This window comes from Sprattus sprattus, assembly GCF_963457725.1.
Source record: "Sprattus sprattus genome assembly, chromosome: 1".
In the NCBI taxonomy this organism is placed as follows: domain Eukaryota; kingdom Metazoa; phylum Chordata; class Actinopteri; order Clupeiformes; family Clupeidae; genus Sprattus; species Sprattus sprattus.
This window is the reverse complement of record NC_137920.1, coordinates 33408652-33423594: the sequence shown is the minus strand read 5'-3', so window position 1 is coordinate 33423594 and position 14943 is coordinate 33408652. Positions and strand designations below refer to the sequence as shown.

The window sequence follows — 14943 nt, the reverse complement described above, 5'->3', positions numbered from 1 at the left end:
AACCGATCAAAAAGTATTCCTACCAAAAAAAAGTTTTCTGTGGGTAAATTGAAGGCCTTCTCTTATGACTCCTTCATGTATAGCCTTTGTAGACTATTTTGAGCCCAATACCCTTTCTCTGTGATACCTCAGACCCTTTTTTGTGGAATAGGGAGACAACCTTGACTTCAGTGGCAGTGCTGGGCTTTGGAGTTATCACTGTTTCCTCCAGGGACCTGTCCTGTGGACAGAGCAGCATGACTCAAGAGGTCCTCGGGAGTGGAAATGGCAGCACATTTCAAAACCACCCACACAATAATGATCCGATGACTCCAAAGAAAATTCTAGAGGATGAAAGTCAGTCTGCTCTGACCATCAACAGAGAAAGTGGAAGCGGGAATGTGGAGAGCAAGCCTGATGTCTCAGACAGAGTCTTTTTCACAGGCAAGTTTGAGTCGCTGTACAAAGCAATGGCACAGCTCAGAGAAACAGTTAACAAACTGGAAAGAAAATTGGAGAGAGGACAAATCCACAGTATGGCAGACAGGAATAGAACTACATGTGAAGGACACGGTGTACAGGAGAGGGCTGAGTCAGAGAGTGAGGAGGAGAGTGCTGTAGTGGGAAGATGGATTACTCCGAAGGATCGGCAGGTAGTGACAGAAAAAGTAAAAAGCGAGAACACAAGGAGAGAAAAAGAGAGAGCGCAGGAGCTTCAAAAGGAACTCTTGCTGCTGGAATTGCGAGAGGTGGGGCGAGCAAGCCACCTGTCAGAGGTGCCGAGGAAGAGGGAACTCATGAGGATCCTGAACCGAGAGGAGGCGATAAGGTTCCTGATAGAGAACCGCAAGGCTGCCCTTAAGAAACAGAGGGAAATGGGACACAAGAAGGTGAGTATAAGGGTAAAGAAAGTGAACAGGGGGGAGAAATTGGAGGAGAAGCATGATGACATGGTCCAGGTGGTGAAGAGAGAGAGTGGATCTGAGGAGAAAAAGAAAACTTCAGAGAGAAACAAAGTGGTGCAGCTGATGAATGACCAGGAGAGGGATGATGACATGGACATGCTTTTGAAAGAAATGGAGGAGGAGCGTGAGGCAGCGCAGGCTCAGCCAAGGGTCACCCAAATGAACAATAAGGAGAGACTCAGAAAAAGACATGGGAAGAAACTGACAGACATGGAGAGTGAAAAGGGTTTGGGTAATCCACAGAGAAAGCAAGGTCATGAGAGGGGAGAAAATGACTTGAAGACAAAAGAAGGGGCAGAGATCATGAAGATTCAGATGAAGAGGAGGATGGAGGAACGTCTGAGAGAGGAGGACCGACTGAGAGCTGAATCAGGAATCCCGGAAGAGGTGAAGGACCAACTGAGTGTGGACGACGGAGAAAAGAGGTACCAGGAGGAGGAGAGGGAGAGGAGAGAGGGGCGACAGGTGAGAACGGGAACTGGGGCTCCTTCCCTGGGAAGTCTGATGCCGCCCCGCATCACTGGGACGGCATGGGCGGAGAACACACAGAGGATAGGAGAGGTGAAAATCAAGTTGAGTGACAGGAAGTGGTAGCTGGAAAACATGGATGACATCAAGAGAGAAAAAGAGATGGAGTGACAAAGATATGGAAGAAAAGGAAGAAAAGGAAGGGGAAACAACACAACAAATGCTATATTTCAAACACTATTTGTATTGCTTTCATTATTACATGATTAAAATCAACACAAACCCAAGCTGTGTTGAGTTTTTGTTTGTTAATTTGTTGTTGGTTAAGTGGGTTAAAACATAAACGCTTATAGCACTGCATACACATTATTTCATACATTTCACCTACAGGTCAGGGTATGAATATATAGCAAAAAATGTCGAATATATATCCACACACTTCATGTAAGGGATAATGTATAGAACGCAGGTCCTTATCGGAAAATAAGTCCCGACAGGGTGAACCGGACACCGACGCGCAGCGGAGGTGTCTTGCTTCGCCCTGAAGGGACTTATTTTCCGATAAGGACCTGCGTTCTATACATTATCCCGCTTATTATACGGCAACTTGCCAAAACAAAAAAACAAAAAAACTTTTTACAATGTATTTGTTACTATACGTAGTGTTAAAAAGCAGAGAAATAGTTCGCCAAAGACGTTGAACTTCAAAGACGTTGAACATTCTTTAGAACACAGCTGCTCAACCGTCCGCTGAAACTCCATTGATAAGTTACCGGACTCAATACTTTCGGAATGATACGAAAGACCTATATCAGAAGCACAAAACCCGTTGCCATTGACAGCACAGCGGTCATTATATGCAGGTCATTATTACTGCGAACGTTGGGGATGGCCCATTCAAATCAACGGGGCTTTTTGGAACGTTCTGAAGAGCCGTATAATAATTAAGCAATAAGGTTCGAGAGGCAGTACGGTATCGTCAATAATGTACTTGTTCGAGGGAGTTGTTAGGCCCGACGCGCAGCGGAGGGCCGGCAAACCCTCGAACAAGTACATTATTGACGATACCGTACTGACTCGAGTACCTTATTGCTTTTATAACACGGTTGCCAGCGACTTTATAAATATTAAGTCAAATTAAATTACAAGCAGTAAGCTGCCTTTCAGCACAAAAAAGTTCTAGTCACCAAACATTGTGTATCGCATTTCAGTAGCCAAGAGAAAATAGTCCCCCTTTGTGTGGCTGTTGCTATGCAACAGACAAATAGCATTGGGAACGTCACGTCTGTTAGCCTAACACACAAAGTTTGTTCATGATTAGCTAGGAGATCGACATTGATCTCGCACCATTTTATTCATTCATATTGCTCATTTTATAAAGTTGCCATTAAAATAACAAAAACGACAATGGGACACTTTCAACCTTGTTAGTATTTGTTTATATTAATTTGGATATCGCCACTTATTGTGCATCCGTGGAAGATGTTTCTCATGTCCCCTTCGTCTCTGATGACATCGGTTGCCACCACTCTTGCTCTCTTTGCCTGCGGCTCGCTGTTGGAAGGGCCTTCTCCAGCAAGGATATTGCTCCAGCGCTGTCTTTCGTTGGGGTTGGGAGCCCAGTAGCTTTGGAGGGAGCTTTCGGATTTATGTCCACTTACTGACATTATCTCTCTAGCTTCCAACCCAGCATCCGACAGAGATTGCACCAAGGTGCCGCGGAGACAGTGGTTTGTGTACACTTTTGTGCCCGCTGCCTTACATATCCTGGGCAACATTGTTGCCAGATAATTGACACCAATTGGCTCCATTCTGTACCTGCGACAGAGAAAAACAAGTATCGTTATTATGTATGCGTGTTAGGGTTGGATGGTTAAAGCGAGTAAAGATTAGCAAACTTAAGCCAAGACCTACCAAGTGTCATCCGAAGCTGCAGCGCTCTTCTTTGGGTGCAGGTAAAGTGCTGGTGCGTTGGGAGGTAGGAGTGACAAGTACTTTTCCAAGGAGGAGACGGGACAGCGGGGGTTTCCTGGAACAGCATACATATATCCACGCCGACTGTCCTTCTTGCGCTCCTGAGGATCTTTGTGGTTTTTCGTGTCCTCGTTAAAAGTCATGCTGGCATACCTCTGTCCATTGTCATCATCATAAACAGCGAACGACCCCTTGGTCAGCTGGCGGTTCCCCTCCTTCCCTCGCCGTCCAAAGTGCAGCTGTATGTCAAACCAGACTTTTCTGAGTAAACCCTCTGGTGTGGTCGGATCCAGCGAGGCCTTTATCTTGGCTAGATCACCGGCTGGTATGGCTCCATGGTGTTTCGCTTGGTCGTGACCCTGTCGTCTCCGGGTTTTTACAACGCCCACAAAAACATTATTTGAAGACGTAAATGCGCTGTCTTTCATCAGACACCAGCACCGACTTAATGGTGGATCATTAACGAACCTGTTCAGTCCCGAACGCAGGCAGACGTAACTGCTGATCCCGTAGTGATCCCCCTTTCCATTGCGCACAGTGCCATAGAAGTCCCGCAGTATTTCATTAAAATCTTGTTTGGTTACTGTTTTCAGGTCTACCGTTTTTCCCATTTCTTCGCACCAGCTGGTAAAGCAGTTAATGGCCCACTTCGTTTGCTTAACAGTGTTTTTTTCGTTGCGCAACAGTTCGTATGCCTCAATTTCTTGCTTATCTATTGCAGCATGACGTCCATCTGCAATATCCTCCTTGGCCCACCACTCATCGAAAGTCATTCCCCCCAAAATATCGAAATTAATGCGAAACATGTTTTTATAAAAGTGACAAGCTTGAAATGACAACTAAGTAGGTCTACTCAAAATAACGGTTCTGAAAAATGTACCGTTATTTTGAGTGCGCACGTAGATAGAACTCTTAGGTAAATTTATACAGGTGTACAGTAGTAGACCAACTTTATGGCTCAATAAAGTACACCCGGTATTTCACGTCTGTTAGACCTAGCACAAAAGCTACGTGTATTTCAATGGGTTTTTGGTCTAAGCGCTAAAAGTCACCTACAAATAATATTCGAGACTTTCAGTAAAGACTTTTAATACTCTGCAACATTCGCGTAGCATAGAAACAACTAACCGAGTCAATTTAGACATATAAAAAGTCGTGTAGATAGCTTAATTCACATGAAACATTCCCCACTACATTAGCCACAACACGCCGCCATCTTGGATAGATATTTTCTTTTGAGTGCGCACTGATATGGAACGCTCAGGTAGATGAAAACAGGTCGTACAGTTACTATACCGTAGAATATAGCACACCCCGGAACTAACTCTCAGAATGGTGGATTCCATCTACCCGTGTTATAATTCCATCTACCCGTGTTATAAATGAATATATATCCCAACACAGGAAATCACACAAGGTGTCATTGACTTTTTTCCAACCTGTACTTCAACTCAACTGTGTGACATTTACAGATCTTTTTTATGTACAGTACACTTCTAATGTTGACAGAAATGTATACTATTATTACTATACTGTATTTTATTTTCGGTGATTATAAGTTAATAAATGTTCTAGAGTAATTTACATAGGAAATTTAAAAGTTAGTTTGAAGATTTTCATGTATTCTGAATTCAAATGACTTGATTTGATGAGGTCTATTTAACTGACAAGAGCTGAACTGTTTAAAAGATGGGGCCTGGTGACTTGAGTGAGCCAGGTGTTTACGGTGTAGTCCAAAGAGGTATTTTCTGGTTGATATTTTGATATTACCTTGGCATATGGGTATTCTGTGAATTTTACATGATAATCTCTCATTTGAGTAATGGCAGACAACACCACAGAAGAGAACCTTTACCATCTAGAAGAGATTGGCTGACGTGGTGCCAGTGAACTCCCCTGCCACGTCACAAAAATCTTATTTTGCGAGATAAGGGAAAAGCTACCAGGTGACATCATTGCTCATCATATCGTACATGTAGCAAACAGCCTGTAGTCTGCTCTAGTGCAGTTGTAGCCTGTATCTGATATGGCCTAACTGATGCGCTGTGGAATCGACTAGAGGGCAAAGTATACGTGTTAATGAGCCGAAAGCAGAATACAGATGTTTCTTATTAGTTAGATAGACATTATATCAAAGTTTCATAGCCTCTCAGCACCCACATTGACTTGAACAAATGTACGTGTACTGTCGAATTTGTCAGGGGTTGCAGGACAGCATGATTTTCTATCTCATGTCAAGCTTTGGAGAGAGCCAAATGACATACAATGGAAACCATTGGAGCACCACTTAAAAATGCAAAATGGCAGGCTGCCAATTGTGTGTAAACTGATTGGGTTAGGAGGCAGATAAGATGTGTACCTTAGAATAACAAATATTTAAGAGGTGTATGCAAATCAAGGCCCCGTTGAGTGTTTTATGCCAGTCAGATTGTTAGCTAATCCAATTATTGCTCAACAACTCTCTGGGCTTTGGGGATGGGATGGAGTTATGTTAGGCCACTAGAAGCACACAACACCCTCAACTGGTAACTAACAATAGTGCCATCGGAGTTTAACTTTCCACTGCAGAAAAAAACTCTGAGACCTATACGGTTACAGAGAGGTGATATGTGTATCAATACAAAATACCACTCTCAAAGAAAGGCAAGGAAAATAACTTCTTTGGGGACTAGTTCTAATATTAGTTCTTCTTCATGTAACCTGCAGGATCTGTTCTTAAGACATCAGTGGCAGCAAAAGGATTCATAAGAAGTAGAAGACACAGGGAAGGTGAATGAGATGAGATTCCTGATGGCTATATGGATGAAATATAGAGAGAAAAACACAAGGAAGATACAAATTGATACTGCTGAATATATTCTTAACCAGAGCCCTAAGATAATGCAAATAAGATAATGTGAGGTAATGCAAAAAGGGAAATGACAAAATGATCATGATGAGTCTAAGCTATAACCCCAAACAAACAATCAACTTTAAAACGATGTTAAAACATCCATCAAAAATGTGGGGAGACTGATAAAAGAAAATCAAGATAGGAGTTGAACTTTGGACACACAGAGTGGAGCCTGTCCTGCTGTCTGGTTCAAGGTTCAGACTCCAGGGCTGACGGAGACACAGTGAAAGAGAGCCAGAGAGTGAGAGAGAGACAGAGAAAGCAACTCCACGTGTCTGTGTTTCTTCCCCATTTCTCACCCTCCTTTTTGCCGGCCAGTTGCTTTTTTTTCCTCCCTTGTTCCTGTTTGGTTGTTATTGGTATGATGGCCCGTCTGAGCTTCTTCACCATGCTCCTGCTACTGCTGGGCCTGGTGCTCCAGTCTTCCCTGGCCCAGGAGGAGGCTGCGGAGGCGGCCGCGGAGACCCAGGAGCCGGCGGCAGCAGTGGCAGCCGTGGCAGAAGGAGGAGAGGACGAGGAATGGGGCCTGAATTCGGTCAGGGGCGGCTTCGAGGCGGTCAATAGCTACTTTGACTCCATGCTGGAGTTCATGGGGGGACGTGACGGAGTGTGCCAGTTCCGCTGCCGCTATGGTGAGTAAATGCTTGTCAATGCCCTGGAGAGATCTTTAAAAAATATCACCCATTCTCTCTCTCTCGTCTCTCTTTCTTTCTTTCGCTCTCTATCCCTATATTGCTCTCTTATGATGGTCTTCAGCTATAATCAGTGAATTAGGTTGTTGCTTGTATGATTTCAAGTGGTTTAACTTGTTTAAATGGTTTCATCATAATTACAACAGCTGTAGTTGGCATCTTCCCCTGGTCTTCGGCATGTGTATAAATGAGGTCATTGGTGGTTTACTAGGGCTGGTGTTTTACTGGTGAAACAGGCATGTATTTGTGAGGTTTAGGCGCGTTTTGGTCAGCAAGTGGTACACTCACATATTTGGACATTTCAGACATTTTTTTTGAAAAATGATAAAGATTGCAATGTCGCATTTTCCCACATCTACATAGAATTCATGCACATTTAATGTAAGCTATCCTTAAGCATAAATGTGTGGCATAATAATAAACATTTATTTTCTTTCTTGCAAAAATGTCTTAAATAAGTAATGTAATACCACTGATAATAACTGTTATCATCATCGATGACTAAGTCTGGGTGGGGACCTGAACCTTGACCTGGAAGAGATACTATACTCAGGTTATGTGAGGTATGTTAAAGCAAAAGTTTGAAAACATTATCATTATCAGTGATGGCATATAATCTTTCATCAGCAGTTCCTGTAATGATTGGCAAAGTTGTCTTTTTCAACAGAGGAAATTAAATACATTAAATAATTATTAAAATGTGTAGCAAACTGATCTGAAACATGTTGGTATTAAAACAAATGTACAGAAAACATACTGACCTATTTTGAAAGGATATGTGATACCAATCACTGTGATCAAATGGATTCTCCCCTTATTTATTTGACACTTATGTAAATCCTTTCAATACTCTTATGTTGAAAGGATTATTTCGTTTCGACAGAGTACTTTTGATGGTAAACTCTTTCATTTTACACAAAGCCAGCATTGCCGCCCCATCAATTTACTTTCAGCAAACGTAAAATCCAATCTAGTCAACAGTTCTACTCTTCTCACTGTAATCTAAAAACATCTGTTATTCTGATGCTGGTGTCTTTGAAGGCCCAAGTGTCACTAAAAGGATTGTATCATATCCACTTAGCTTAAAAGACTGTATCACACCCCACGCACTTACCTTAAAGAACTGTATTATACCCTATGCACTAACCTTAAAGGACTGTATCATACCCCATGCACTTACCTTAAAGAACTGTATTATACCCTATGCACTAACCTTAAAAGACTGTATCACACCCCATGCACTTACCTTAAAGAACTGTATTATACCCTATGCACTAACCTTAAAAGACTGTATCACACCCCATGCACTTACCTTAAAGAACTGTATTATACCCTATGCACTAACCTTAAAGGACTGTATCATACCCTATGCACTAACCTTCAAGGACTGTATCATACCCTATGCTCGTCTGATCCCAGGTAAAGCTCCAGTGCCTCGTCCTGAGTACCAGGCTCCCGAGCCCAACGGCTGCAGCTCCTACTTCCTTGGCTTGCCTGTTCCTGAAGGGGTGAGTGCACTTATTAATTTAGTAGACACTATTATCCAAAGCGACTTACAGTACAGATTTCATGTTTTCACCGTGTTATTAAAACACATTGTTAGTACCTTACTCTCCTGATGTTCTACAAGTAGAGTAGAGCCTTTGAGTCCTTCTACCACTAGAGGGTTCTTTGCAGCTGTAAAAAAGTGTGGAGTTTACTTTCAAAGAACCCTCAGGTTCCACAAGGTTGCTTTTCTAAAGGGATTTGCAGGTTTTCAAGGTTGTCTGGAGGAGACCAGGTTAGTATCTATCAGTTAAGAGAACAGCAGTTTTTTGAACAAAGCCTTCTCTCCTCCATTTCCAGGTGGACATGGGAATTCCCGCTATTACCCAGTGCTGCAACACGTTGGACACGTGCTACACCACCTGCGGCTCCAACAAGTATCGCTGCGACTCCAAGTTCCGCTGGTGCCTGCACAGCATCTGCACCGACCTCAAGAAGAGTCTGGGATTCATGTCAAAGGTCGAAGGTGAGCAGAAAAGTTGCAATGGGCCTTCATGTTAATTTATAACATTTTATCAAACCATTATACTTTTTTAACAAATCAGAATTTGTTTGAATCAGAATCACTTTATTTGTCAAATGGGCAAAATACACAGGAGTTTGACTTAGTGATATAGTGCAGTGAAACAAGAAGATAGCCGAAAAAGACAGAGCCCACTAAAATTAAGTAAAGGTGACAGTAGAAGAAAAGACACAGTAGAATAAAATAACCATAAATAGGACTATATAAACAAGTCTAGTACAAGATTATATATATGTTAAGTTATAATGTATGCTACATTAAAAGGAGACAGTCACATGCACCATATATCTTTCAATTAACAGTTTTCTAGGCATACCAGACAGTGAATTAACTTCTTTTTGGAAGGTTGTTTGAGGGGAGGGTAACCATGTCAGTGTGACCTTATGTTTGTTTGTCTAACGACACATCTAGTGGCTGTTCAGGGCTCACTACTCTGACTACTTCACTGTTTTTATTTGCTGTCGAGGAGCCATCATATCTTCCAAATAAAGTAACTAAACATGTGAATAATGTAAAGTTGCCCCCCCCCCACACACACACATATTCACATGACTCATACCAATATGCTCAAAAGGAGTAGCCTACTTGCATAACTTCCCAAAAGTCTCCCTTATTGTTTATATTACATATATATAATTTAAAAGCACTTCAAAAAAACACTACACACTAGCAACTACACAGAGTTCCATTCTGAAGTTCATCTTCTGTCATCACTTATACTCGACCCACTTGTTTTCTTTTTGTCTCTTTCTCTCTGCCTCCCACTAGCCTGTGAGTCGGTAGCTGACACGATGTTCAACACCGTGTGGACCCTGGGCTGTAGGCCGTTCATGAACAGCCAGAGGGAAGCATGTTTGTGCGAGGGAGAGGATAGAGATGAGCTCTAAGGCCAACACACCAGCAGCACAGAAGACGTGACATTCCACTCCATCCCGACTCTTCTATGTGTTCGTTTATTCAGTCCGGCCAACGCTTTCATCCAAAGTCACTTACAGAAAACACATCTACTTTTGAAGAGTTATAACTTTATTCATGTACGTAATATTTAATGTTGATAATGTTATGACTCTTCAAGAGTTTCTCTCCGGCCAACTTTTATCAAATGTGTTCAATTTGCACGCCTGAGCAACAGTCCAGTGTAGGATCATGTTCTTTGGTGGTTAAAATTACATTAATTGAAGATTTTTAAAGACTTATTTTGAATCAATTGAAGAAGACACATCATCTGAACTACACCCTGTCCCTGTATGGAGAGACTCACTTCTATGTTAAACAAGATGGAAAATATGTCGACTTGCAAAATGGTTTGGTACTACTGTATGTATTACTCTTGGAGTATCGCATGAATATGAAATTTGTATAGTTATTATCTATGGCTTCATTCCTGTCTGAAACAAATAAAAATATATACATAGTAATAAATGCATTGTGATTTTTAAAAATAGCTTTTTTTTAAAAATCTTTTTCCACATGGCAAGCAGATCCTACTAAGTTCATGTAACATTGATAGAAAAACTCATGAGGTATTAATGTATCAAGATACGCTTTCACAAGATCTTTTGAATTTAAAGTGGCTAATGGCCAAATTATGATTAGGACTTGTATAATGTTGGTAAAGAAGGAGAGGCTTTCATTTGAATACACACAGTAGGCCTACTTGTTGGCCGATTATCATTGGGCTTGCTACATAGACCTACTGCCAGTGCCAGCCATATTACTAATATAATGACAATTGGGAACTAAGCTGAACTTCTGTAATATAAATCAATGTTTGAAAACACAAGGCAGCTGTCATCTAATTTAGAGACATAAAGCTGAAATATCTATGTCTTAATTTTTCTATAAAGTTCTCAAAACCGCATTTCGAGTGTCTCGCTGTACACGAGTATTCAGAAGCCTAAATGCAGGTCAAGTATGTCTTAAAAGTATCAGAGAGAAAATAGCGCAACTGTGCAAAGCGTAGGGAAGGCTACCACCTCGACTTCGAATGGGTTCTTGGGATCTTGATCTTACATCTGATTGCATTTTAATAACTTACGTATAACTTATCATTTAGAAAATGTACAATTACATACTAATTCCTATTTTGTTTTATTCTCGGAGGTGATGTAAAATGTAGTGATGCACTATGCTCTTCTATTTTTGCTATCTTAATTTGCGTTTTGTTTCTGAATACTTTGAGTACCTTTACTGCTGTCTATTCTGTCTAATAATTCATTTGACCTTTTTAGCTACAGCCATTTCGTCGTCATCTGATTGCCGTCTTGTGATTGGTCTACTTCTGTGTTACGCAACCTATGCGGAAGCTAGAAGGATTCTCACAGAAGCATTGTTCCTGATTTGCGTGCAGCGAGGTATATTAACATCATACTGCACTGGGTTCTTTAATATTCTCCCGATTTATAGCTTGGATAGAGGCTCGTATTTACTGCTCCAAAATGCTTTGTGCGCCGGCAGCAGAGAGAAATAAAGAGCCCATTTCGTCAGTCCTTAGGGATTGCATCGAGCCCAGTCGTCCCCTCAAAGCGTTGGAGATCTCGTCAGGTTCAGGTCAACATATTGTGCACTTTGCCCAAGCGTTCAAAAATGTTACATGGCAGCCTTCCGATGTCGATGTGCAATCTATTTCCAGGTGAGCAAACCTCGTATTACTTCAGTACACTTCAGGTCAGCGCATAGATCACAGTCTCTGCTTGCGCCATAGCATCTTCCTAACATCTCATGCTAGACTAATGAAACGGTATTGGTTACTAAAAATGGCCTGATGTTTTAGGCAAGGTATGAATTGGCAACAGTGCAGATTGATTCAACTCCCCTTAGGACAGGACACAAATAATACCTAGTTCGTAAGGTATGGCCTGCCACACTGATCTAAAAATCTGAAATGTTGCAATGAACTATGCAGTGTCTTCAGCTTATCGCAGTGTTCGACGTAGCCTATAGCAAAGTCGTGTGAAATACTTAATTACCGCTTAAGTTCGCGCAAACGGTAACCTTTTGTCAAGTGTTACGGGAGTTACAAGTAGTCTTAAGGTCCAGTGTGTGGGTCTTGTACGCAAAATAATTTAAATCCTTTGCGAGTTCAATGATTATGTAATGTCACAAGCATGATTCAAATGCAGTTTCCCCAATACTCTTGGGCATTTTATGCAGCCCTGTGTATTTGTTTGACATTTTAAAGCTGTGAAAGTCATCAAATATGTTATAAAACTGAAAAGACAACATGTCCGACATAATATATATATATATATATATTTACAATACATTCACATTTACATAATTATTTAGGGGTTAGAAGCATGTTTCTACAACTTCAGTTCTAAACTGAACCATTACCATTTTTTGAGGTTACATCATTTCACAACATGTATTGTTGATCACAACCAAGAAAAAGCCGCCTTTCTGTCTTGTGTATGTCTTAGTATACAGGCGTATTGTAATCATCTGAAGCTTGACAACGTCAAGTCAGCAATTCACCTGGATGCTTCTCAGTCATGGGAGAACTGGAGTGGTTTTGAGCCTGACTCCCTGGACATAGTGATCAACCTCAACATGATACACATATCTCCTATAGCCTGCACGAAGGTCAGAAATGTACTTTTTCTAATCAACTAGGTATCTATAATGATACTTATATATATTAATGATAACCACATGCAGATTGTTATTCATGTTAAGACTTTTCTGAGTATTTGTTTTTGTGTTTTTGTTTGATTGTTCCTAGGGCTTATTCAAAGGTGCAGGAGTAATCTTGAAACCACAAGGACTTCTCCTAACTTACGGGGTAAAGGCATTTTATAATCATATTCAGCCATGTTGCAATTTCCCCAACATCACTTCACAGTAAAATGTATTTAGCCAGTAATTACACACTTGTTACACTGCATGTATTTCCATTCACAGATAGTACGGTTGGGGCTCAATAATATTTCATGATGCAGTTTTGCACACACTCTTTGCTGCATTCTATGTGTTCTATATGGTTGCTAGTCTATGCAAATGCCAACATTATGCTTTCAAACGCTAACCTAAAAGAAGCCTCTTCATCAGACTTTATTCATTTTATAAGTAAATAAACACATTTAACGTCAGGTCTTTATATTTATGCCAATGCCAGGTCTTACTGTTAATACCATCTTGACCATTGATCCCTTAGCCCTACTCAGTGAATGGAGTGATCACACCGCAGAGCAATGTTGACTTTGACTACAGCTTGAGACAAAGGTGAGATTGAAATGTGTTTTTAGCTTATGTGTATGCGATGACGAAAAACTGAATTGACCCAAATCAAAACCAACTGAGAGCTTATATGTTTGCCATGAAGAATAACTTCATTGACCCAAATCAAAACAAACTGATAGCTTATATGTTTGCCATGAAGAATAACTTCATTGACCCAACTCAAAACAAACTGATAGCTTATATGTTTGCCATGAAGAATAACTTCATTGACCCAAATCAAAACAAACTGATAGCTTATATGTTTGCCATGAAGAATAACTTCATTGACCCAAATCAAAGCAAACTAATTTAAGGCAGTTGTCCTCCATCCTGTCCTCAGAGCCCCCCTGCCCTGTTATGTCCTCTATCTGTGTCCAAGCGCACCTATCTGTAATCAGCATGGTTAAAGCGTTCCTCATCAGCTACGTGAGGTGTGTGTAAAGTCAGCTAATCAAGAGGGCCACTGCCGGGTTCGGACCAGCATGCAGAGCAGGGATTGATGGGAAACATGTGGAGCAGAGGGGACCAGGGGAGCGGTATTGGGGACCAGTGCTCCAAGGAGAGCAGTATTGGGGACCAGCGCTTCGAGGGGAGTAGAGGAGCGGTATTGGGGACCAGGCTCCCAGGGCTTTTTATTCTTCACGGGAGTCAGACGCTCTTTCTGGTTTTACAGGAATCCTGAGTGGGGTTTGAGAGACGTCTCTTTTCTCAATTCCCTGGCAGAAGAAAATGGACTGTTTCTGCAGAAGATGGTGAGTTAACAAATTTTTTTGCAAGTAATTGCCTGAAAGTAAAAATATAAGTAACATAACCGTAGGAGATGGATTGACTGTTAAGAACAAGCAACAAAACAATAGGTGATGGATTGATCGCGAGCTGTAGTGCGTTGACCTTTTCAGTTTGGGGTTTTTAAATATGCACTGTGTGATATCAACATTTATGACTTTTTGTTTTTGATTTGTTTAGGTTGATATGCCTGCAAATAACAAGTGCCTCCTGTTTCGTAAGGAAAGCCAAGTATAACTCAGTATTTTTGCCAAGTTTTTAAATTGATTCTCAGTGCACTTTGTAAATAAGCCTGCCAAACTGAATAAAATACCGCTTAATGTTTTATTCACTCACTGATTCTTTTCACTCTTTAACAACACAGAAAATGAGCCATGTTCAATGGGTTTTCTCTCAAAACAAATGCATAATTTTATGTAATATTTTATTAAGAATAATGAAGAAAATTACCCAGAAATAGGAATAAAGTTTACGCCATTATAAATGTATACTAATGATGAAGTACTAAAGGTGGTTTGCAAGTCAAGCAGATCTATAGCCTTTCTTTTAAACACTTGGTTTTTTCTTTTCTGTAGTTTTACAAGCACTCTGGTCTGTTGTCTTTTAAAAAAGAGATCAAATATACAAAAATGGAGAAAATACAAAAAGGAGGTGCCTTTGAAGCAGACTCACTATGTTCAAGTTTTGTCAAAAATAGCTCCTATAAGTAGGATGAAGTTACTTGGTACCACCAGAAGAGCTTATTATAGTTTTGCTATATTGATATGTGTTTACTTATTGATACCACTTTACTAGCATGGCTATATAATTTGCCTGTGTGCTGAAAAATTTACACATTCCAGTTAGTTACTTTACTACTAATTCAAGATATTTTCTTTTCATGCAGAAATGTGTTCT

The 14943-nt window shown here is 40.8% G+C and overlaps 2 protein-coding genes across 2 annotated transcripts; both read left to right on the top strand.

Annotated features, from left to right (window-relative positions):
* Positions 1 to 6640: 6640 nt before the first annotated feature.
* Positions 6641 to 9926, top strand: pla2g12b (phospholipase A2, group XIIB; the record flags this gene model as incomplete). Its single annotated transcript, XM_080835178.1, has 4 exons — positions 6641 to 6911; positions 8391 to 8479; positions 8817 to 8982; positions 9808 to 9926. 4 exons carry the CDS (start codon positions 6641 to 6643, stop codon positions 9924 to 9926), a joined length of 645 nt encoding a protein of 214 aa, XP_080691304.1.
* Positions 9927 to 11357: 1431 nt separating this feature from the next.
* On the top strand, positions 11358 to 14858 carry mettl26 (methyltransferase like 26). Its single transcript, XM_080840275.1, has 6 exons — positions 11358 to 11671; positions 12462 to 12624; positions 12764 to 12823; positions 13196 to 13263; positions 13934 to 14012; positions 14227 to 14858. Exons 1-6 carry the CDS (start codon positions 11478 to 11480, stop codon positions 14281 to 14283), a joined length of 621 nt encoding a protein of 206 aa, XP_080696401.1. The 5' UTR covers positions 11358 to 11477; the 3' UTR covers positions 14284 to 14858.
* The last annotated feature ends 85 nt before the right edge of the window (positions 14859 to 14943 follow it).

Coding starts and splice junctions, on each gene's coding strand:
- mettl26 (XM_080840275.1), top strand. CDS start 11,478: ATGCTTTGTGCGCCGGCAGCAGAGAGAAATAAAGAGCCCATTTCGTCA. Junction 11,672..12,461: donor GATGTGCAATCTATTTCCAG/GTGAGCAAACCT, acceptor TGTATGTCTTAG/TATACAGGCGTATTGTAATC. Junction 12,625..12,763: donor CTCCTATAGCCTGCACGAAG/GTCAGAAATGTA, acceptor GATTGTTCCTAG/GGCTTATTCAAAGGTGCAGG.